Source organism: Pogona vitticeps, chromosome 4 (genome assembly GCF_051106095.1).
Source record: "Pogona vitticeps strain Pit_001003342236 chromosome 4, PviZW2.1, whole genome shotgun sequence".
Classification (NCBI taxonomy): Eukaryota; Metazoa; Chordata; class Lepidosauria; order Squamata; family Agamidae; genus Pogona; species Pogona vitticeps.
The window spans coordinates 186,213,155-186,238,271 of NC_135786.1; the positions used below are offsets into that span (position 1 = coordinate 186,213,155).

Here is a 25,117-nt window from a genome sequence, read left to right on the forward strand (position 1 = left end):
CGGCCGTGAAAGCCTTCGAGAATACAATTTAGTCCTGGTTTATTTAAGGGTGCTGATTTTACAATGACCTCTGAAAACATTCTGTTTTTCTTGGCAGCATGTGATTGTGATTTAGCTGGTACGCAGCCAGAAATATGTGACTCCCATGGACGATGCCTTTGTCGTTCTGAGGTAGATGGCCATCAGTGCAATGTCTGTCGAACTGGGTATCATTCATTCCCCTTCTGTCAAGGTAAAAATATGTTTAAAAGAAGACTACATCTGTCTAATGGTAATTCAGTCTTGCAGGTAGATTTGGCAGTGCCTTTAGGGTTGCTCATTGTACATAGTTAAATAGATAAGAATCATTGTACTGTGAAATGGTTATGATGGTTGGAAAAAAAGAAGGAGGGGAAAAGCCCTCTGAATGCATGCTTGCTTCCTGGGAATTTGGAAGGGAGCTTATTGAGATTTGGGGCCTCATATCTAGGTTCAGGGTCTCTGTCTTTCATTCAGATGTAAGAAGCACTGTTACACCAAATCAGTCCATGTGTGGTCCTGTACACACCTGGGAGTAAATCTCATGGCTTATCACTGAACACACATGTTTAAGATCCTGTCTACCCATGTTGGCAACAAGTATCCAGGGTATTGCCCAGAGTTTTTCTCAGTGTGCTACCTAGGATTTTTTTAAGATTCAAGAGGGCTGAACCTTTGCCATTGGGCTGCCATTTTTTCATTTTGTAGGGGTGAGCAACTCACAAGCCAACTGCCACTGCTTTTCTGTGGTCCTGCATGCCCCTGCCACCACCAAAATGCTGCCAGATTCCCCCCACACCTTCCACTAACACTGAGCTGGCTAGGCATGGCAGCATTGACTTAACTTGCCATTGCTGCTTCTCATCTCCTTCCCTGCTTTCTTGAATTTCCTCCTCCTTTTCCTCTCCCCTTTCTACCTTTTCACAGAGCATGTAATATTTCCTCTTTAGCTCAAGGTGATTCTGACTTATGGTGACAGCACCTAATTATTATTGCGGTATCTTTAAATATGGAGGCTAGAATGTTTCCTGCAACACACTTTGCTTCGTAATTTTACATGGCTCTTCTGCCTTCTGTCCTTGTAACTGGGGTTCTGGTAATACTGTTCCAAGTGGTGACTGACAGAATATGACATGCTGTAGGCAGTAATCAGAGAAGACAAGATTAAATGTTGCATGATAGTGATAGGTTGTCATTATCACACAATCCAGAAAACTGAAAGTGCTGTTTGACGACCACCACAACAGGATAAAAGGAAAAAGAAGTGTTATGTTTGTGTGAGTGCAGAATATTAGCTCCTTAAGGAATGGGACATTACAAAATAATGTGTACTTAAAGAATCCTCTTGTTGCAAAATGCTACGGATTGTCAAGTATTTGCAGTTGCAGGATCAGGTTTTATCCCACACACTACACCAGAATTCAGACAGAGTTCTAACTCCTGTCCTCTGAAGATGCTGGCCACAGAGACTGGCGAAATGTTAGGAAGAAAAACCTCCAGGACACAGCCAAACAGCCTGAAAAACCTACAACAACCATTGGATCCCGTCCATGAAAGCCTTCTAGAACAGTGGTTCTTAACCTTTGTTACTCGGATGTTTTTGAACTGCAACTCCCAGAAACCCCAGCCAGCACAGTTGGTGGTGAAGGCTTCTGGGAGTTGCAGTCCAAAACTCCTGAGTAACCCAAGGTTAAGAACCACTGTTCTAGAATACAAAGCCCTACTCACTTGTAGGGCCCTGAACCTGGCCCTGAAAGTCCAGGCCCAGCACCACCCCTGAGTAAATGATGATTAAATTTGTTTTACAGTGGTGCCTCGCATAGTGATCGCTCCATTTTACAACGAAATTGCTTTGCGATGCATTTTTTGTGATTGCAAAAGTGATCGCTTTGCGATGTTCCCTATGGGGGAATTTTGCTTTGTGATGATCGGTTCCCTGCTAGGGGAATCGATCATCGCAAAGCAACCATTTTCGTACAGCTGATTGGCAGTTTCAAAATGGCCACCGGGTAAACAAAATGGCCACCCGCTGTTTTTCCTCGCTTAAGAGGCACCAGAAATGGCTGCGCTATGGAGAATCTTTAATATCGCATAACGACGTTTTCGTTCTGCAGCGATGTTTGCGGAATGAATTAATGTTGCAATGCGAGGCACCACTGTACTAAGTTGCCCCATCTTTATAGGTACTTTGTCCCTATTCAGGACCCATTGACTTATTTAGCTTTCCACGTCTGCATATTTATACCTCCAGGGATCACCTCCACAGACCTTCTAGAAATCAATGTACAAAACTCAAGAGAATGCAAACATCAGCAGGGAACAAAGAAGTAGATGAAAATAATAGATTTAATTTGTGTGTGAGAAAAGAACAATAGTATTGGCTGCTTCCTATTACTTTTCTGCTGCATCCTTGTGCTGGGTTACTCATGTTTCAAAGTCCAATTGAAGGTGGCAGTGTTTGCATTTGCACAATAGCTGGTGTGAATGTATTTCAGTATTGAATTACTGTGGAGTCCATTTGTGGGGAAAGCACATGTCAGCCATGATTTCTAAGGCTCACTTGACTTCACTCTTTAGGATGTCTGGCTCAAGGTCAGCAACCACATTATCTGGGTTTTCCGGGATATCCAAATCTTTCTGATATAGTTCTTCTGTGTATTCTTGCCACCTCTTCCTGATGTCTTCTGCTTCTGTTAGGTCCCTCCCATTTTTGTCCTTTATCATGTCCATCTTTGCACACAATGTTCCTTTAATATCTCCAATTTTCTTGCACAGATTTCTGGTTTTTCCTTTTCTATTATTTTCTTCTGTTTCTTTGCTTTGTTCATTTAAGAAGGCCCTCTTGTCTCTCCTTGCTGTTCTTTGGAAGTCTGCTTTCAATTTTCTGTAACTTTCCCTATCTCCCTTGCATTTTGTTTCCCTTCTCTTCTCTGCTATTTGTAGAGGTTTGTAGGTCTTTGATTTTTAAATACATTGGCCAAAATCCAATTATTTAGTGTAAAAAATTACACTAGATTAGGCTGATTAAATGAATGGAGATTTGGTGAGTCAACTCCTTTATAAGTTCCATTACATTCATATGGGCCTACTCTAAGTGTGACTTACTATGCTAGAATAAGTCACAATTAGAGTAGACCCATTTGAATCAATAAAACTTAGAAAGGAGTTGATTCACAATATCCCTGTTGAGTCAATGGATATACTCCAGTGTGATGTGCAGTTAAGTACAGTGGACTCTCAACTTACAGACGGCTCGACTTACAGACTTTTCGAGTTACAGACTTCTCTGGCTGCAAAATTTAGATTTGACTTACAGCCGGAGAATCGACTTACAGACCAGAAAAAAACCAAAATGGAACAAAAATAGAATAAAAACCGCTGGTTATGGGATTAATCGGTTTTCAATGCATTGTAGGTCAATGGAGATTCAACCTACAGACTTTTCGACTTGCAGCCACCATTCCAATACGGATTAATTCCTTAAGTAGAGGGTCCACTGTAACAGTATTTTGGTACCTATATGTGTATTCCTGTAGTGTTCAAGTCCTTCCATGTTAGTTCTTGCTTTTATGGATATGAAGTTGATATGCTTGGTACAGTATTTCATTGTTTCTAATGAGAGCAGGAGCATCTGAAGAGGAATTAAGCTAGCATATTCTTCCAAATGTGGTAGTACGCCTTCTTCCACCTAAGTCCCCCGTTTTAGCCAGGAAAGACGACTGTGGGGCCTAACGCTGAGAGACGCCTGGAAAGAAAAAACAAGAAACTGGGCCTTCTCAGCAGTGACCCCTTGACTATGGAACACCTTGCCACCGGAAATCACCCTGGCACCTTTGCTGCGTGTTTTTAAGAGTCATTTAAAGACTTGGCTCTTCAGGCAGGCCTTCCCTCCAGTCAGCATCTGATTTTTTTTCTCTTTAGTTCTCTTTTTCCTCCATCTTGAACTCTTAAATTTATTGATTTAATTATGTGATTGTTTACGATATATTTTGATAGTTATAATGATGATTTTATATGATTATATTTTATGATGTTTTATAACTGTTTGTAAGCCACCCCGAGTAGACTCTGTCTAGAGGGGCAGGGTAGAAGTCAAATAATAAATAAATAAATAATAAATAGTAGTAGGACTGATACAGCTAAACATTAGTAATAAAGAGAAAGAAGGTTGTAATGAGGTTGATTTGAGTCCAAGGTGCCTTTTGAATTGTACACGGTTGAGTGAGATGTTCTGCTTTCTTGAAGTTATAACAAAGAAAGTGATAAAAGCCAGTGGTCATGATGCCTGGGGTATTCTATGAGTTGTACTCTGAAAAAGAAAATCGCTTTTCCCATGCCTGGTCCTCTCTGTGGCTTTTCCTTTACTGTTATCTCTAGCCTCAATCAACTCAATGCCTGAATATTACTGTAGTTTAAAGAGAATAGGGCTCCCCTTTCTTACATGAGGGACCTCCTGCTCTGTGTTACATCTTCATAGAGACCGTCTGCATAGCTAGGGGCTTCAAAGTGATGAACAGTCTTGTAACCCCAAGGTACACATATATTTTCCTTTCTCTATAAAAGTGATGGAATGCAGTGGTCCAGAAAGATGCCTTTGCTTGCTTGAGCATGTCTCTAATCTTATATAAAGAACGCATACTATCATGCAGGAGGGATTGCCAGAGGCTGTGTCAAATTACAATTCCCACAAATTCCAGCTATTATGGCCTACAATCATGGTAGAGTGATGGGAACTGTAGTACAATATATCTAGGCACATCTCAAAAATAGTCAGATAACAACATATCTGGTGTATAAATCTTGCCAACCTTTTACAATAAACATTTCTGTTCAGCTTGTCGGTGTTCAGCTCATGGCTCCTATCACGACACGTGTGATCCAGCCACAGGGCAGTGTGAGTGTCGACCAGGTATCACAGGCCAGTGGTGTGACAGGTGTTTTTCACTCACCAACCATTTTCCTCATTGCCAAGGTAATATTTATTTCTGTGTCTATGGATAAATTGTAGAAGTGGTCAAGAAATGTTTGGGCCTGTAAGTGACAAGGGGATTTTATCAAGTTCAGCTGCTGTACCTTGTAGTGAAATGAATTGCTTTTTATGCCTCCAGTTCTGAGTACCAGATGCTTAGGCGGGAGACTAGAAAGAATATTGGATCACATGGGTTTGGGGTTTCAACTTTAAGAATGACAAACACAATCATAACACATCCTTCTTACTGCTTTATTGTGGCCCTGAAGCTCATTCTTTGTACACAGCCATATCATTCAATGACAACATACATCAGTGTATGGAGCCATGTATAAACTCAGTGGATAACTCAGTGTGTGTTATTGGCCTCAGTATTGGTAAAATGGAAAGGACAGTGATTATGTGGACATCATGAATTCAAAGACTTTCTCTGCTATGGAAATTAAAGTTGCTATTTAAATTAGGTATAATAATGATCTTTGAAATGAATGAACTTCACAAGTTTGTTGTGCATGTATAGAGTAAAATAACTTGTTTACGTAGGTGCTATACATATTGCAAAAAGTATTTCAGCATAAATCATTCTTCTTTGACTATGAAAAGGTGCCAGCAAGGAGTGTGACCCAGCTGGAACTATGGATTCTTATTCTGTAAGTACTACGTTGTAGAATTGGCTTGCATTCACTGTAGTTATGGAAGAGATTAACACAGTGTTTTGAGCACTTGACATTTTGTCCTAATATAGTGGAGCTTAATAAAGTGAGAAGGAAAAAGAAAAAAAGCAACCAGCATGTTAGCATTTACTTTTCCTAAGGGCTAACACCTGTATGGGGTATGTTCGGCCTGGGAGATGAAAGGTTAAAGGAAGGTATGGTAGCAGTCTTAAAATATCTGAAGGACTTTCATGAATAAGATGAGATAGCTTCCTTTAATGACAGACACATTCATCCCTTTGTCTTTCAGGACTATTGCCAGTGTCTGCAAAATGTAGAAGGCCCTGCCTGTAGCATCTGTAAACCACTTTACTGGAATCTGGCCAGAGAAAACCCTGATGGATGTATAGGTAAAGTTGCACTGGTGCACCACATGTGAGGAAAATAATACTAGTGGTTTTCTTTTAGCTATCTCTAGCTTCAGTCCTGGTCCAAGACATTTTGCTTCTTATGGCAAAGGACAAAATGGCACCCCCAAGCACCATGGCATGTTCAGAGGCCATCTGGACTGGGAGTGGAGCTTTACCTCAGCACTGATTCACTGAGGAAGAATAGCCAGTATGCTGCTGTTTTTGCCTCCCAGCAATTCTAGTTTTGAGGCACCTACCTCAGTTTGCCCAGCTTAGAGCTAACAACTTTCAGCCCAAATTATCTTCTTAAAACCAGCTAATGATTTCTGTTTGGAAGCCTTGAGGGGGGGGGGGAAGTGAATTTGAAATTCCAAGGACCCTCCCACAGCTGGTGGAGCACGAGGGGGGGCAGGAAGGCCATTTCATCCTGGCCTCACATTGACAGAGGGGTTCAACTTTAGACTTCTAACATTACCTCTAAATAAGATACAGTGACAGAAATGGAAGCAGATGTTCATCATCACCTTTATATTTATGTCCCAATTTGTTAACTGAGGGACATGGAAGGAGCCTCCCTGAAGAATGTGAGGACTTGTGAACACATTTGGGTATCCCCTGGGCAATGGTAGGCACCGTTGGATTGCTTCCAACATGAATGGAGAAAAATAATTTGCAGACATTTTTTAAAAAATACACACAATTTTAAATCTTGTTTTGGCATTTCTCCATTTTTCAACATACTATGAGCCTTTAAAATTGGGAATGACGTGGATCTCTCTCGACTTCTGAATGGTCCTGGGCCTCTTTCGGAGCCTCAGACCATGACTCATTTGTTTTATACACTGTGATCAGGAGTTCACTGTGTTTTGATAAAAGCAGAATTCTCCCAGGTTGATACAAATACCATCAAACATCCCATGGTTCTTGCAGTTCTTTGTAAAGGCACTGATCTCCACTAGTAACACAAATAATTAATATTCTTAGCCAACTCCTGTCCTGTAATGTCTATAAATAATTAAACCTAGCATAGATACATCATCATTCTATGTTTTTGAAAAATTCAGGAACATTATCAGAAAAAAGTACAAAGGAGAAAGGTTAATTGTATTTATCTTAATATGGAATCTTGCTATTCCTGTAATGCCAATCTAGCAACATCAGTAATTAAACAGTCTCCCAATGATGGATTCTATTTATGATAATGTTTCTCATGCTACATGTTTGGAGTTCCAAGGTAGAGTATTGTGTGAATAGGTCTCAGGTATGTTTATCTCTTGTATTAGAAGAACAGAATTCAGTGAATTTTTTTAAGGGAGGGTATGTGGCTCAATGGTAAAGCACATGCTCTGCATGCAGAAGGACTAAAGGTTCAATGCCCGGCATCTCCATGTAGGGCTATGAAAGAATTCTGCCTGAAACACAAGACAGCAACTACCTGTCAGAGTCAGCAAAATTGGGCTAGGTGGAATAAGGGTCTGCCTCAACATAAGGCAGCCCAGAGTTTAGTAATCAACCAATGGGCTTCAGTGATATAAAGGGGAACCTTTGATAATAGTATTCTGGTTGTTTTGCTTGCCTCTGCAGAATGCCAATGCAGTGCATTTGGGACACTGAGTGGAGTCAGAGAATGTCAGCAGGTAAAAACATTCCACTAATAAGTGCTTTGCTTGCATATTATTTTAGTTTCTGATTGAACAGAACTGTGCCAAGCCATAGTTAGCTGATTCTTTCTGGAGGCTGGGCCACACAATACTGATCTGCAATGGCAACTATCTTTCAGCTTCACTGTCAGGCATAAGAGACGAGGCATGAGACCTTTATTTCTTTTGGACTGCAACTTGCAGGGAATTAATCAAGAAGTTCCCCAAATGGAATCTGGGGGGCTGCAGGCCAGAAACAGTAGTTTAAAGAGGAACTTTCCCCACCTCCATGGGCAGCTCTGACAAATACTGGTCTGTCAAGAAGGAAACTGCTTCTAGTGCCTGAGAGTGATTCAAGGGTTCATGGGGGAGTCTCAAGGAAACATGGAATGGGTAATTCTTTTGAGAGCTTTTCTCTCTAGAGCCTGATGGGCAATGAGACTTTTCATTCATTCAATTTGTATACCATCCAACTGACCAGTGGCCATCCTGGGCAGTCTACAGCAGTGATAATTACCGTATTGTTCTGTTTATAACACACATACCCATTTATAAGACACCCCCCCACACACTTTTCTAACCCAAAAATTAAGAAAACTTAGTTTTGAGTATTCAGCCTCTGGGCTTAGAATGCTCGCACATTAGGAGGCCCTGTTGAATCTGAGCACTTCCTACAGGCTCCATGTCCAACAAGGAGTATTCCAGTTGGTTAGTACAGCATCAGCTGACATCAGTTCCATAAGGTTCGTGATTTGAGGAAGCTAAGTCTCGTGACTCTAGGAAGATAAGTCTCATGACTAAAGGAAGCCCGTTTACAGAGACAAGATATGTCTCATTTTGTTCTCCCCTCAGCTATCTCTGCTTACTTCTGAGTAAAAGACACCCTCAATTTTTAGTGTAATGATTTTAGGAAAAAATAGCATCTTATACACGGAAAAATATGGTACATATGATCATATAAGCATAGTTAAAATTAAAAAAATTTAAAGGTAAAAGTACTCCTCCTGCTCTGCAGTGATTCCCAACCTTGGGTCCCCAGATATTCTTGGGCTACAACTCCTAGAAATTCTGCCCAGCAAGAATGGTGGAGGCTTCTGGGAGTTTTAGTCCAAAAACACCTGTGAGCTCATGCTTGGGAACCACTACTGTACTCCCTAGAGACTCCCAAATCCTTGCACCAGTCCCAGACACCGCTGGAAACCATTTCCTTTTTTTTTTTTTTTTGTGCAATGAAGGTGAAAAAAGTTTCTCTTTAAAATGTTGTCTTTGAGTTACAGCTCTCAGAATTCTGCCTGAGGAAATCCTTGGTGAATTCTGGGAACTGTAGTCTAAAAGAAATGAAAGTTGCATGCCTCAAAGAAATCCTTGACAGTCCAATCTCATCCTTACTCTCTGAGTATAATCTGACATGTTGCTTTCAATCTTTTAAGCTCTTTGTAACTTGGCACCTGGACATTGCTTTCTCCCGTTCCTACGAGCTATTCTCTGAAGGTGTCATCTGTGCTTTGTATGAATGCTCCCATCCAGTGAGGTACAGTGGGTAGTCAAGAGTGGAAGAGCTTTCTTCGATTGCCTCCTTCAGTTCTAGAATCTGCCTGGCATATACCTTAATATCATTTTGGAACCAAATGAAGACCTTTTTATCTTCTATGCCCTTTTAATTATATTGGAATTCTAATACAGTGGTACCTCGCATAGAGATGTTAATCCATGCAGCAAAAATCACTGCTAAGCGATTTTGTCGCTGTGTGATTTTAAAAAGCCCATAGAAATGCATTGAAACCCCTTCAATGTGTTCCTATGGGCTTAAAACTCACCTTAAAGCGAAAATCCTCCATACGGCGGCCATTTTCACTGCCTCTAAAGCAAGGTATCCACGCGAAAACACAGCGGCCGGCCATTTTTTTACCCGGTGGCCATTTTGGAACCACCGATCAGCTGTTAAAAATCATCGCTTTGCAATGATCGGTAAGCAAAACAGGGAACTGATCATCGCAAAGTGAAAAAAACCCATAGGAAACATTGCAATGCGATTGCAAAAAGTTAATCGCTATGCGGTTTCGTCGCTAAACAGAGTGCCCGTTAAGCGAGGCACCACTGTACTATTTTGTCCTGGTAGATTTTACATCCCAGGTATCTGCTTTTTAATTTGATTTATTTCACCGCACTCCTTTGGAACATGGCCCTTCATCAGCCAGCCAATCAAAAGGGGGCCTTAGCCCTTCAGTTATTGGGCATCCCATTCCCAAGCCATGTCACACACCACGTCTCCAGTACCACTCACCCTGAAATTTGTCTTGCTGTCTAGAGAAGCAAAGCAGTTCCTGGAATGTTCTGTCAGTGCTCTGAGACTTGGAAATCTTAACCTCTACAAAACAGGACCTAGTTAATGTAAAGATGCTCGTTTTCCTCGTTTTAAAAGCAGATTATTTTAGAGGAACACCTAATGTTGGTGTGTCACAGCAAAGATAATAATAAAGAACTGAGGAGTGTCTTGACAACTAAGTTATAATGTAGTCCACTTTATCAGATACACTTAATGTTGCCTCATTTGGCAAATACTGTAAATTACTGTTCAGACCCATTATTTTAGTTTATTATTCCAGTTCAACATTTTGAAATAAGAAATACATAAAGAGAACACTTGAAAGCTTCCTTAAAATGTCACCCTTTTCCTTCAGGTGGATGGTGAATGTTACTGCAAACCTAATGCTTGTGGAGATTCTTGTGATACTTGTGAAGATGGCTTTTATGGTTTGGAAGCCAAGAACTATCTTGGATGTCAAGGTACATTAAGATTTATTTATAAAATATTTTGCACAGAACAATAGATTTCTCAAAAGAAGATCCTCACATCAACACGACATGAAGTATTTTACATTAAAATTTTGGAATATTTTTATGTGTATAAATCAGAACCTTCTATTAAAACCTAACAGGTTATATCATACACTACAGTTAGTTGAAACAGAGTTTCTTACTCTCCAGATAAAATCTTGAACACAGATAAGCAGTTAGGATTGCAGCCTTATAAACTCTTGGCATAGGTTAAGCAAATATAAGAAAATATTTATGATGGTCCAATCTAACAAATATTTGGCATTTAGGGAAGTATTCAAAATAATATCGTTTCCATCTTCTCCATTCAAACTAGAGATACAATGTGTCAGATATGGTGCCTTTGTCCATTGATTGGCTCTTGTTCTTGTCCTTCCTTTTTTTTATTTTTTTGATGGTCAAAAGAGAGAGAGAGAGAGAGAGAGAGAGAGAGAGAGAGAGAGTGCAGGCAAGAAAGACCTAGAGTCAGATCAGTATTTGCCTGAAACAAATACTTCGTATATCCTGCCCCAGGAAAGATTTGGCTGAAGAGCATCACAAGGCACTTACAAAGCGATCTACTGCAGGATATTGCTGCAGTGATTCCCCGCTTACCCTATTTTGTTTGTGCTGCCATTTGAAGAGAAACTGACAGAGCCTTTGGTGCTATGCCAGTTCTTTCTTCCTTGCCCTTTTCTGTCTCTGCAGTATCAGCCTGATCTGCATGCCTTAATGTAAGGATTCTCGAGCTGTGCCAGCACAAGCTGGAAGAATATACCCACGTCTCTGAGAAGTGGTAGAAGGAATCGTCACCATGTGTGTTTGTGTGTGTGTGTGTAGGGGTAAAGACATTTCCAGAAAGGCAGCTTCCAAGTAATACAAAGTTTAGATCCCGGCCGTGAAAGCCTTCGCGAATACATAATACAAAGTTATTTATTGTGCATTAATCAGATCTTTTCTGGAGCACTGTATCCCATTCTATCCCATTCACACTTTAAGAAGGGTATAGATGAATTAGAATAGATCTAGAGGAAGGAAGCAAATGTGGTGAGGAATATGAAAACTGTTTTCTATGGTTCTTTCTTTTGGTAATACTTATTCTGTGTCTACTGTTTAAAAATGGGATCTTCTCTTGCAGGATGTGAATGTGATGTTGGAGGGGCTGTAAGTCAAGTGTGCAATGATCTGTCTGGCGACTGCCAGTGCAGAAGGCACATAGTTGGAAAAACTTGCAAAGAGTAAGTAAGATTGGAAAGTGAAGGTTGGTTGGTATGATTGATTAACCCTATTTATATCCTGGCTTGCATTAAACATTCCAGGGTGAATATGAGGTGCCAGATTCACAGAGAGCCTCCTATATGATCCTGGAATCCTATCCTACGAGGAGTTTTCCCTCCCTTCCTCTCCCCTTTTAAACTATTGGCAAATGATGAAGCCATTTTTCTGTTATGTTGGCTAACTCCTGGTGGTTTTAATTTTACTTCTGCTCTGTCTCTTTCTTGTTTTAAAATCTTTTTTGTTTGCTTTAAATGTTGGAATTAAAAAAATGTTATGAGTGTGGGAACTTTGTTTGGATGCTCTTTGAGTGTTTTAAGTCACATTGAACACTCATTTTGTAATGGAAAGGCAGACTATATGTTATTTAATTAAATAAGAAAACTAATTTAGGGATGATAGCTAGGCAGACATTTTGGTACCAAAGTAGCATAGTGATGAAGAGAGACAAAGAGTGGGGAAATAAGTATCTTTATGTTTTTGAGTTTTCCAAGGCTATTGTGAGGAAAGTATTAGTGGTCTATAACTGTTTGGTCTTATTCAGCAGAGCAATTTTATATCTCCTTATTTTCATGTCTTATATTTCTTTTTAATAGGTAGGACCTGACATTTTTAAAAGAAAACAAAGTGTTGATTTCTCTTGCAATTTTGTATTTATCAAAGGCCGGAAAAGAACTACTATTTCCCAGATTTACATCACATAAAATATGAGGTTGAAGATGGGACTTCTCCTAATGGAAGAGGAATCCGATTTGGTTATGATCCTCAAGAATTTCCTGGTTTTAGTTGGAGAGGTTATGCACAGATGTCCTCAATACAAGTAGGTACTTAATGTCTTTTTGTGAAATCATTTTGGGAAGAAGGAGTGATTTCATCTTCTTTGTCCAGTTCACTTTATTTCCAAATATTCTTAAACCATACTTAGATACAGAAAGAAACATTATTTAATAAAGTCTAGTCTGCTTGTGTATTCGGCATCTGAGGGAAAGAGATCTTCTCAGTGATGGCTCTCTATGCTTTTTCTGCAATTTCTGGAGTGGTTTGCTAAGTGATTTCTGGCAGTCCTTTGGAGATATCCCAGTCTATGACCTTCAGGATACTCAGCATGGTCAAGGAGTCTCTTTATGTGATTGAGGATGTGAGTAGATGGCTGCAAAGGTGTATGCCAGATTGCATTGGAAAAGGTTGCTATAACAGGAGTGATCTCGCTTAAAGTGTCACTTGTGATCACACCCAAAGATAACCAATTTGGAAATGGCCCTGGGATTTTAAGGCAGGTGTAACCTCACACATATACTGTAGGTTAGCCCAGCACTTGTTATATTTGGACAACATCATGTAGGTCAACGTGTCACAGTGCCAGAGGACTGGAGGACAGCACATGTCACACCAGTCTTTAAAAAGGGAAAGAGGGGGGACCTGGGAAACTACAGGCTGGTTAGCCTAATGTCTGTTCCAGGGAAGGTGGTGGAAAGCCTCATACAAGATAAAATCTAAAAGCACATCGAAGAACAAGCCTTGCTGAGGGAAAATCAGCATGGCTTCTGTAAGGGCAGATCTTGCCTCACAAACATTTTAGAATCCTTTGAAAAGGTCAACAGGCAGTGGTGTTGGCGTGGGGCCAACTCCAGAGGCTTGATATGGCTATTGCCTCTCCAGAAGCTTGGAGTCAGGATAATGAAGCTTGCAAGAGCACTCTGTTAGGGAAAACAAACCTTAGAGCAGAGGCTCTTATCTGGTAGCTTCAAATCCTTCCCTTAATTAGCAGAATAAATACACAAACATGTGAGAAAATATACACAGAGAGAGTTCTGATAAGACTTATAACATTATATATTAGACTTGGTCAGACATATATACATATATACATGGCAATATATACATTGGCATAGAATATCTCAGAGCAGCATAACATTCACATAAGCAATGACCACCAGACTCACAACTGAGTGGCGAAGTGCTGCTCATTCTCCTGCTTCAATACTGAGAGCAGCCTATCACTGCAGACATAGCAGCTGAACATGGTTGACAAGCATTACCTAAGCTTGTCCCATCTGTATGCTATCAGTCATTCATTGACTTGATGTTACAGGCATGACTTTGCATTCTCACTACAATATTAAATATAACCCCTTGTTCAGTTAAAGGAGAAAATCCTGACATGTGGATGTCTATCTGGATTTTCAGAAGGCGTTTGACGTGGTCCCTCACCAAAGCATACTGAGAAAACTCCACAGTCAGGGGATAAGAGGGCAGGCCCATTTATGGATTGAGAATTTGTTGAGAACTAGGAAACAGAGAGTAGGGGGTTGACGAGCAATTTCCACAATGGAGAGCGGTGAAGAGCGGTGTGCCCTACGGATCTGTCCTGGGGACCAGTGCTTTTCAGTCTGTTCATAAATGACATAGAGACAGGGATAAGCAGTGAGTTGGCCAAGTTTGCAGATGACATGGAAGTTTTCTGGGTGGTGAAGTCCAGAAGGGGTTTTTAAGAGTTCCAGAAGGATCTTTCCAAACTGGGAGAACGGGCAGCAAAATGGCAAATGCGTTTCAATATAGGAAAATGTAAAGTACAGTGGACCCTCGACTTACAGACGGCTTGACTTACAGACTTTTCGAGTTACAGACTTCTCTGGCTGCAAAATTTAGATTCGACTTGCAGCCAGAGAATCGACTTACAGACCAGAAAAACACCAAAATGGAATAAAAATAGAATAAAAACCACTGATTATGGGATTAATCGGTTTTCAGTGCATTGTAGGTCAATGGAGATTCGACTTACAGACTTTTCGACTTGCAGCCACCATTCCAATACGGATTAATTCCTTAAGTAGAGGGTCCACTGTAATGTACATTGGGGCAAAAATATCAAAATTTTATCAGCTGATGGATTCTGAGCTGTCTGTGATGGATCAGGAAAGAGATCTTGGTGTACTGGTGGTCAGCTTAATGAAAATGTCAACCCACTGTGCAGCAGCAGTGAAGAAGGCCAATCCCATGCTAGGTATCATTAAAAACGGGGATGAAAATAAAACAGCCAAATTATAATGCCATTGTACAAAATGTTGTTAAGGCCACATTTGGAGTATTGTGTATAGTTCTGGTCATTGCAAATCAAAAAAAGATGTAGTAGAACTAGAAAATCTGCAGAAGAGAGCAACTAAAATGATTACTAGGCTGGGGCACCTCCCTTATGAGGAAAGGCTACAGGATTTGGGGCTCTTTAGTTTAGAGAAAAGGCGCCTGAGGGTGTACATGACTGAGACGTATAAAATTATGTAGGGGATGATAAAGTGGATAAAGAGAAGCTGTTTTCCCTCTCACACAATACCAGAATCAGGTGACATCCACTCAACTTTAGTGTTGGGAGAGTGCAAACAGACAAGAGAAAATATTTCTTTACCCTGCATGTTGCTAGTCTATGGAACTCCTTGCCACAGGATATGGTGATGACATCTGGCCTAGATGCCTTTAAAAAGGGATTGGACAGATTTCTGGAGGAAAAGTCCATCGCAAGTTACAAGCCATGATGAGGATGTGCATCCAGCATTTTGAGGTATCTTCCTTAAAAGGAAGGTACCTCAAAATGCTAGATGCAGGGGAGGGATATCAGAAGATGGGTATCTAGTTCTCTCATGTGCTCCCAGAGGCATCTGGTGGGGCCACTGTGAGATACAGGAAGATGGACTAGATGGACCCTTGGCCTGATCCAGCAGGGCTCTTCTTATGTTCTTATGTGTAGATATACATATTAGGAGTGCTATTGAGTCCCACCAACACATTTGATATTCTAGACAGGTACTAGTGTCTGTAAGATTACTTGTGTTTGTGAAACTTTATAAGTATCTGTTAATCAGAGTTAGTCAGATATACTCTATGATACATTACTAGAACTATATTAGCAGATGAAGAACATCTCCTTTACACCGTTGACGTGGTTTGGATTCACGTAAACCTTCTGATTACATCGTAGTGTTCATAGCCATAGTAAAAACATTTCAACATACAAATTTTGACCAGGAGTGCCAGAGAACTAATGGAAGTGTAGTGTCTTTCCATACATTTAGGGTGGCCGTGCATTGTAAAGTCTGAATTAGTCATTTTAAAAATGTTTTCCTAGTAGATTTAGAAGGACAAGGAGGGGGAGAGCTGATTTGGACCAATTAACCTTCATTAGTATGGGGCAGTGAATAAAACCATGTAACCCTTTGAACTTCTAAATAAAATGCTTTCTTGGAGACTTTGTTTAGATCATTTACTACCATTGCAGCAACTTCTTGCTGATCATGGTTTATAATGAAACCCTTCTTGGGTTGGCAGTTTCTTCAGCCCATGTGAAAAGGATTGACAATGTAATCAGATGTACTAAATAAATGGTTTGAGCACTATGCAAAAATGGTTGAATAAGCTTAGTAAGAGCCATCAGGATATCTTTCTGGATAATACCACATTCTTTGCTTTCTTCAGTTGGTAGTTTTTCATCCTAGGAAAAGGGGAGGTTCATCTTTTGTAACAAGCAAAAACAAAAGAGAAATAAACAATAAAGAAGAAGAAAAATGTGGCAATGTAAAGACTAGCTGTTGTATTTTAATGTGAGCTTTTGTCCACTTCCTTGGACATAAGAATGACACCATTCTTATGGTTGAAGAAGTGGACTTGTCCACAAAAGCTTACATTAAAATATAGCAGTTAGCCTTTAAAGCACCACAATGTTTTTTGTCTTCTTTGTTGTTTATTTCTCTTTTGTTTTTGCCTGATATGCTAGCACAGACTAACAGGGCAACCTCTTCTAAAACTACTTTTGTAACAAGAATGGGGACATGTTCAGAGAAGTCGTTGATGTATCATAAATTATAATAGCTTGTTTCTGATTATTCCTTGTTCTGTTGTTTCCACTTTTACTTCCTGGGGGGAGCAGTGTTGATTGATTGATTACATAAATGTTGTTAATCATGTAGGCATGTTGCAGTACAAAAATATGAATTTGTGAATTGCATCTCCCTCATTGCTCTTTTTCTCTGCTGCTTTCTCTAGCCTTTAAAAACAGAGCATGCTTTTAAGAAATCTACATCTATCCCATCATGTAGAATTACAGCTTATACCGGTCTTTCCTAACCTGGTGCCTTCCAGATGTGTTGGACTACAAGTCCCATTTCCCACAAGTAGCATGTATATCTGAAGTAGGACAGATAAGAGCATCTTTAGTTGTTTTCATGATTTTTAAATTTATTTTAGAAATTAAAATTGCTCACTGTTTCATATTGTGTCCCCATAAGGTTAATGTAGGGTAACATAGTTTGTGAATGGCTTAGATCAGTGGTTGCTAACCTTGAGTAACTCAGGTGTTCTTGGACTCCAACTCCCAGAGGCCTTCTTCATCAGCTGTGCTGGTAGGGGTTTCTGGGTGTTGCAGTCCAAGAACAACTGAGCTATCCAAGGTTGAGAACCATGAACTTAGATGTAAGGTATTGGAGGTAGAAGAGAAGTAGTGCTGACAGTTCCACCCTGAATGTTTTTTCTTTTCTTTCTTCCCTCTTCCCTAGTTGTAGTCTGTGTAGATTTAATATAACAAATAAGATAATAGTTGCTGTGTTGTAGCCTAGACTGTTTTTGGATGGTCACAGGATAAATACATAGGGGTGTTTGAGAAGGCCACACTAGAAGGTGTATGGGGATTGGATGAGGTATGGTTTGAATGTAAAAAAGGTACTGTTTGGGTTTCAGCCTCCAGAATATCTCAGCCTATATGGCCACCTTTCACCGAACAAGATAAGAGGCATTTTGCACAGAGCTCAAGGCGTATATTAAAGTTCGTTGCAAACTCTGCAGATCATCTGGTCTATAGGTGCATGATCAATTATTGGCCAAAATCCTGTTGCTTAGCTTAATAAATTGCACTAGAGTAGGCCCATTGAATCAATGTGGATTTAGAGAGTCCACCCCATACAGAAGCCACAATTAGAGTAGGCCCATTTGAATCAATTGAAATTCTAAAGGAGCTGACTTACTAAATTGCCTTCTCTAATGAGGTTTACTATGCTGAGGATCAGAATTTTGACTGATATTGGCATGCAGCTTTTCAGAGGAGTTAATACTAAGGTTCATCACACAATCTGCATGATACCATATGGCTGAGCAAGTTCACAGTGCTGTCCTACACAGGGTTTTTAATGCAGTAAGCTCCATGGAGTTCCCACATTCTTACATATAGGAAAGCAGACATAGAAACCACCAACTTCCAGATCTGTCTCCTTAAGACTAGGCATCAATCACTATCAAGGTCTATAATAAGCAACGTAGACTGTGCTACATCAGAACTGGCCATGACTTTATTTTTCTTAAAATGTTTACATTTGCTAAATGTTTCTAGACATTTTCTGCCTTTGGGTGGTAGTATTAAATAACAAGCTTTCCTATCCTCTTCTTTGCTTCTTTTTCCCCAGCCAGAGGTGGTAGTGCCTGTCACTGTGGCTTCTCCTAAGCTCTTCCACCTACTACTGCACTATGTCAGCTTGGTTTCAAAAACCTCTAAAGGGACCATCTCAATTGCTGAGGGAAAACATTTTGACCCTAATAACACTTGTAAGTGAATAAAATTTCTTGCTAGGTTTGCCTGTCTTTCTCTTCCCTACCCCAGAAAAATGCTTTCTTTTCTGCATATATGTCTTATATGTTTATATGTTTTCATTTTTTCTGTAGGAACTGAGCATTTTGCTTGCATGGCTTCTAATGGTTTATCCTTTTGGCACTTTATGGCTATTCTTTTTTCTTCTTTATTAACTTTCATTTTGCAGAATGAAGTGAGGATAACTTTGAATGTGGAGAAACCAAACCTCTCTTTATTTCATGTTATATTGAGGTATATAAATCCTGGACCTGCAGTAATATCTGGTCACATAATTGCATATCAAACTCGTCCTCGGAAAGGTAGGTAGAACATGATGGCACTGGAACTGAGAGGGTGGTTGATGAGCACCTTTGGGCACTGAATTTAGTTCAACAAAAAGTTGATTGGGGTAGTTTGTTTTCTGTTTGCAGCTGCTTTCTAAAATTTGGACATTTGCTTTCATTTTTAGTAGCAGTGCAATGGCTAGTGGCAGTGATATGTAATAGCAGTACAGTGAAGTTCATGAACTTCTGAGATAGAACAGAAATATGTTCAGCTGCTATCCTCACTCAGATTGTTAAAAATGCTGGCCTCCTCATTGTGTAAGTGGGCTGCGGGCCTCATTTAAAAATATATACTGTATATCCAGACCTCATAGCTATTGAAGTGACATATAGACCCAAGGAGCCAGTCAGGAGTGTGATGCCAAGCAGATTACTCATCTTAGATGGAAACAACTGTCATGGTGAAAGAAAGAAAGTAAAAAGTCCCTGGCAACTCAAAGGCCAGATGTTTTCCTTCTTTTTAATTTGCTTTTAAAATATTTTAAAACAAAGAATTGCACACCTGATCATCTTTTAAAAATTGATCATGAAGATAATCCCTAACTCTTCCAGTTAAACTATGTCACACTATTCTCTTCTGAGATACCTTTGTTATTGAAAAAGCTAACTAGACATGTGTGGTACTCCTACCTTGAATACATTTTATTTTTGCTTGTGACTCTTTCTTGAGATGCTTTTGGAGTGAATAGTTTTAGCATAGCTTTTTTTTTTGTAATATTTATTGAAAAACTACCACTTCTCAACAGTTTGTAGGGAATTGTATTAAGGAACTGAAGCATGAAACCTGGGTCTTTGTCTATAGCGTGGCAAAATATGAATGGGACATATTCTGGGATTTGGCAGGATCCTGATATTCTGGTCCAACTGTTACATTGCACAGTGTCAGAAGACAAAGTCTGCCATGGGCACTGGACATTTAGGCACAGAATACTTTTTAAGTATTCACTTTACCATAGTTTCACTTTCATTTATTAATCGAGTGTGAAAATAGGGTTTGATCTGTAAACAAACATTAAACCATAGATTCTCATTCACAGATCACAGGAAACTATGGTTCAAAGAAGCGAGGCTGTAAGTTCCAAAGTTGCACAAGGGAGAGCGGAATGTGTGGCCTTGTGGTTTGTTCTCAGAGAAATAGACCAGAATAGGCCTCTGGTAGTTATGTCTGAACTGATCATACTTTGACTATAATGCTCTGAGGAATGGTTTCCATGCTGTCAGATCAGATTCATTTAATTCACCTACTCCTTTGTCTTAAGAGTGATTTGCTACCTTTCTCATTTTAAAAAATAACATGTCATTGCTAGAACACAAATCATTAAATAATTAGTACTATTACTAATTTATGTTTTATGCTAGGGACTTATCAAAGCAAAGATACTGTGTTCCCACCCAGCAGAGAACCGGCTTTTGTCACTGTCCCAGGAAAAAGCTTTGCAGATCCATTTTCATTAGGACGGGGAACATGGATTATTAGAATCATGGCTGAGGGAGTTCTTCTGGTAAGAATTTTGCCTTGCATTATAGGATTAAAATTCCTATAGACTATATTTATGGATACCACTGATATGAAGGATAAGTATGCAAAATCTGAGGTTCTGTGCTCCAAAAAGGGAAAGAACAATTTTCAGTGATGTTCACTATGATAAGCATGTTTATATTAATTTGCTTTGTCCTTCCTTTTAGGATTACCTGGTGCTCTTACCTAGTGATTACTATGAAGCACCCCTCCTGCAGTTATCAGTTACTGAGCCTTGCAGCTACCCAGGCCAAGATACAACAGATAAGTAAGTTCATTTCTTTCCTGAATAAGATAATAAGCATGTTCACTTTTTAAAAATTTCATTACCTTTTCTTGATTAATTTGGGTTTTTTTTCTTTTGAAGTTGTTTACAGTATGAGCATTTGCCACTGGATAGATTTTGCTGTGTACTTGGATCTGAAGTAACATTTTTCTTGCATGGAGGAGAATACAGGAAAGTAGCTCACCAACAGCCAACAATCAAACATCCAGTAATGCCACACATCAGTGGTCAAGAGGTAAGATATCTCAAGACTCAGTTTAGATGTTCACCAAAGGATTTATCTGAATGCCTGATGCCTACCAGACAAAAGCAAACATCTCTTATAGCTCTCTTCATATGAAAAGTGACATTCTGAAGAAGAGAGACTCTTCTATACACAAAACCTATGTGATAAGGAACCCTGATTTTTCAAGGTTTCCAGTTGTGTGGAGAAACTCCATGTCCAGTATAGCTCTTCCTCCTCAGACACATGGATAGCAACAGTGGAAGGGTTGGGACTAATACTCTTACTCTCCACAAGCGTTCTGATTAAGATATATTTTTTTAAATGCTTCTATTGGAATATGAATAAATCATATTATGGGAGTGATATACAAATAGTGGCCCTATTCAGGCATTTGAAATAGGGTTTATCGGAATGTGTGAGGTGATATTCATCTGCCCAGGCAGATTAGATTCAGTTTTTAGAGTGTAGATTATCCTTTTTTTTATTTTGAGTGCCTAAAATACTAATGAAAAGAGGTGGAATCCCTATAATAGTTGTTGTAATATTGAAATGTGGTTTAATTATTATTATATTTTTAGGTGGAACTACAAATGAAGCTAAATGTCCCTGAAGCTGGTCGCTATGTAGTAGTTCTTGAGTATGCTAATGAGCATGACCAACTATATGTTGTTAGTGTGGAACTTAACAGACCCGAGCAAGTGACAGAAGGAAGAATTAATATATACAGTTGCAAATATAGGTGAGAGTATCTCGAAGTTTTTCAGTACAAGTATGACATTTTCCTCTTGTTTTTTATTCTGCTGCTTCGGTTTATCTTATTCTGGATAGTTCTTCAGGAACATTTTTTCTTTATTCAATTATTTTTACTTGCTATTTTTACTTGCTGGTTTTTATTCTGCTGCTTCGGTTTATCTTATTCTGGATAGTTCTTCAGGAACATTTTTTCTTTATTCAGTTATTTTTACTTGCTATTTTTAATTGGCATGTTCTATCCCCTTGATCCATCGTCTCATTCCAATTGCTAATTTCATCTTTCTCTTTCTTGTTTTTCTGTTTTTATTTTTGGACACTTTGACATTGCCTACTCTTTCTTTTATTGTATTTCTTATCTTCTCACTTTCCTTCTTATTGGTTGCAGTAGCTGAGTAACATTTCTTCATTCTAACTGTTGTCTTTATCACCTACGCTACTTCTTCTGAACTTAATTGGATTTGTGTGAAAACCTTGGAAAGAGTTCTGAGGAAAAAGAGAGCACATAGTCCCATGGTTCATTTGCATCCTTTAACCGTGTTTAAGGATAAGGTGGTGCTTAGTTCAATATATTGATGTTTTAAGTAGAATGAAGAGTATTGACAGGTTTTTCATGCCAAGAGCATAATCTTATAATTTTTAGTTGCTTCACATTGAGTCATATTAGTTAACATTTATAGCATTGTAGTAGATCCATTTATATATCACTCAAATAGAGTCTTTGAGATAAAGAGTAAGTAGAGTCCTTGGGCCCAACCCCCCAGAGTTGTACTACTCATTCTGCCATATTCAGCATAGCTTTGGCAGTGAAGAGCATTCTGTTCTCACCAGTTCCTTCCATTTGGAATGGATTTGGAATCCATGAGTAAAAGAAGTTACTCTAACCATAGAAATGTTGAGGCTGATAGAATGGTATGACTGTGGGAGTGGTGTCATGGCAGAAATGACTGCTAGTAACACTATTTGGGCTTTCAAGATAAATGAGACGTCTAAGGAGTGGCTTTACTTGTTCAATCAATTATTTATGGTCAAAGAGCAGCAATATATTACAATTAAAATATATTACAATTAAAATATAATTTCCATAACCTCTAAAGTACAGGTGATCCATTTTAAAACATTAACTTCCATATTAACATTTTCCTTTAAGACATAACGTTATTAAGCAAGCACAGATTAAACATAGGCCAAAAGCCATTATTGCATCATTGAAAGTTCCTTGTCATAACGTTAGACCAGAGCATGAATTTTAAACCATTATTTAACCTTTTAGAAACCACTAATACCATCCAAAATGGGAAGTGCACCAACCAAAATCTACAACAGAGGGCCTTGAAGGCAAAAGAGGGGCAATTAAAGAGGGAATTAACTCTGCAAGGAAAGATGGATGAAATATCTTCAGTCAAAGGTTTTGAACAAAAACAGGTCACCCCTCTCTCTGGAAATTTGTCTCTTGAGGACCAGGCAATTCAAAAGTCCCCCCCCCCCCGGTGCCTAGTAGCAAGTCAACTCACTAAGCCAAAGTCAAGCAAAATTGAGCCCATTGTGGGAAATCCAATCCCAGTATTGATCAGAAGCAGAAACATGTACAAATGGCCTAGATAGAAACTGGGATGATAGCTAGAAAAGGGGGGATTGTTGCAATTATGAAATGTACGGCCATTCTAATGGAGATTGGTGGAGATTGAAAGATGTAGGTTCATTGGAATGGCAAAATAAGTATTGGCATGGGGACAAGGTACTTCCAGTTGTACCAAGATCTATACCCATATTCAGGGGATTAGATGGCAAGAACCCAATAGAGACTGTAAACTCATACATCAAGTCCCCTCAGAAATGCCAGGCAGATGAACAGCCGGGCTGCATAGACCTTGCTTTAGCTTCTATAAGAGACATGAACACTGGATACTTCCCCTCAACTCACAGGAGTGCAGTTTCTTCCTCGCACCCGCCACCCAGAGTATCCCTACAATTTACATTTTATCTTGGAATATAGCAGGTTGGTTTTCCAGAGATGGGGACAACTCCTTCTAAGACTTAACATCTTACCTGTTCAACCCTCCTCCCAATGAATTTTCTTGGCCAAGAGGGGATTTGAACCCAAGTCTCTTGAATCCTAGTCTGTCACTCTTATCTACTATACCACACTACGTATCCTGCCCTGGATTTTCTGTATGTATACAGATCATGTTGAATTCTAAGGTGGCTAGATTTCAAAATAAGTTGTAATTTTTTGACACTAAACATGGTTCTTAAATTTGTATTAGATTAATTTCCAACATCTTTCTCTATTTTTCCATCATCATATGTTCTCTATTTTACTTAACAGTACTAAGTGTAAATGTAATAATGTAAACATTCTCTAGGCCAAGGCAAGAAAATATCAATACTTTTTGGGAAGAATATAGCTGGTTTAAAAAATATGACAACTTTAATAACTTTAAAATAAATCTCTTTCAGCTTTCTGTGTCGCAGTGCTGTAATCGATGGCATGAATCGTGTTGCTGTTTATGATATTTTGTCTGATGCAAAGTTGTATCTCAGGTCATCAGCAATAGATTTTCTCCTGGTATGTTTTTATTTGTATAGTTTTCCCAAAGAGAAAGTCATGGAATCTGTTTTAATCAGCTAGAATCCTGTTACACCACCCTGACTCCACTGGCATACATTTCAGCAGTAAGGATTATTTGGAGTTTCTGGGAATTCACTTAAAGTGCATAGCAGGATCCCAGCTCATTAAGTTAAGAATTAGCTGGCAGTCTACCTCTGCAGTTCCAATCCTCTCCTAAAGCCAGCACTTTATAGAAAAAGATGAGAACGCGGACTTATCTGGTTCTGGAAAAATGTATTTGCCAATGGTTAGCAGGCTCCATAAGCATTCAGAAGTTATAAGAAGGAAAAAAGAAGGTTAAAAGTTGCATGGATTTGCAGCCCCACATGACTGAGAAATCTCCATGTCAATGCAGAGAAGGTTTAACCTGCATTCTTCCTTAGGGACATCTTGGGAAAAAAGTATGACTAACAAAACAAAGGACAATAAAACATGTGGAGGAAGAAAGGAGGGTTGTTGTTATTTTTTTGCTAGCTGAAGGAAGATGAAATCCATCTAATTGGTTAGTGATGCAAACAAACATATAAGCAAGTTAGTTTTGTGAAAGGGGCTCACTCCTCTGCATTCAAGAGTGCTGATTTGCCAACAAGGGTAAGCATTTGCTGGGTGCACACTGAGTCATGCAACTGGTATATGACAGCAGATGCCTAAGAAGACTTCTTAATGGGTTCTAGTTCACTGAAATTTGTGCCAATGAAGTTATACACCATCAGGAGTGGCAAACAGGATTCTGACTAATAAAAGTTTATGTTGTTTATGTGCTAGTAGCTTTCCATGATATGAGGTAGAGATGTTTCTCATTACTTGGTACTTGATTGTTCTAACTGGCCAGAAATTGAGACCTTCTGCGTGCAAATAAATCATCTGCCAGGGAACAAAAGTGGCCTCGTTAAAGGAAAGCTACAAGATTATGAAATTTTGTCCCCCTTTAAGAGGCTAAAATGACCTTTTAGGGGAATTTATTTTTTTCCAAGGAATCTGAGAAAGTTCTA

The 25,117-nt window shown here is 39.2% G+C and overlaps 1 protein-coding gene across 1 annotated transcript in view; it reads left to right on the forward strand.

The window, feature by feature from the left end:
- LAMA3 (laminin subunit alpha 3) overlaps positions 1-25,117 on the forward strand; it is a 158,538-nt gene that overhangs the window by 47,021 nt on the left and 86,400 nt on the right. Inside the window, exons 14-27 of the mRNA XM_020785668.3 lie at positions 98-232; positions 4,853-4,990; positions 5,591-5,637; positions 5,951-6,050; positions 7,635-7,687; positions 10,372-10,477; positions 11,646-11,745; positions 12,446-12,602; positions 18,577-18,709; positions 20,093-20,235; positions 20,420-20,520; positions 20,620-20,773; positions 21,343-21,503; positions 23,975-24,083. Of these exons, the coding sequence (XP_020641327.3) occupies positions 98-232; positions 4,853-4,990; positions 5,591-5,637; positions 5,951-6,050; positions 7,635-7,687; positions 10,372-10,477; positions 11,646-11,745; positions 12,446-12,602; positions 18,577-18,709; positions 20,093-20,235; positions 20,420-20,520; positions 20,620-20,773; positions 21,343-21,503; positions 23,975-24,083 (1,637 nt within the window). The remainder of the gene's footprint in view (positions 1-97; positions 233-4,852; positions 4,991-5,590; positions 5,638-5,950; positions 6,051-7,634; positions 7,688-10,371; positions 10,478-11,645; positions 11,746-12,445; positions 12,603-18,576; positions 18,710-20,092; positions 20,236-20,419; positions 20,521-20,619; positions 20,774-21,342; positions 21,504-23,974; positions 24,084-25,117) is intronic.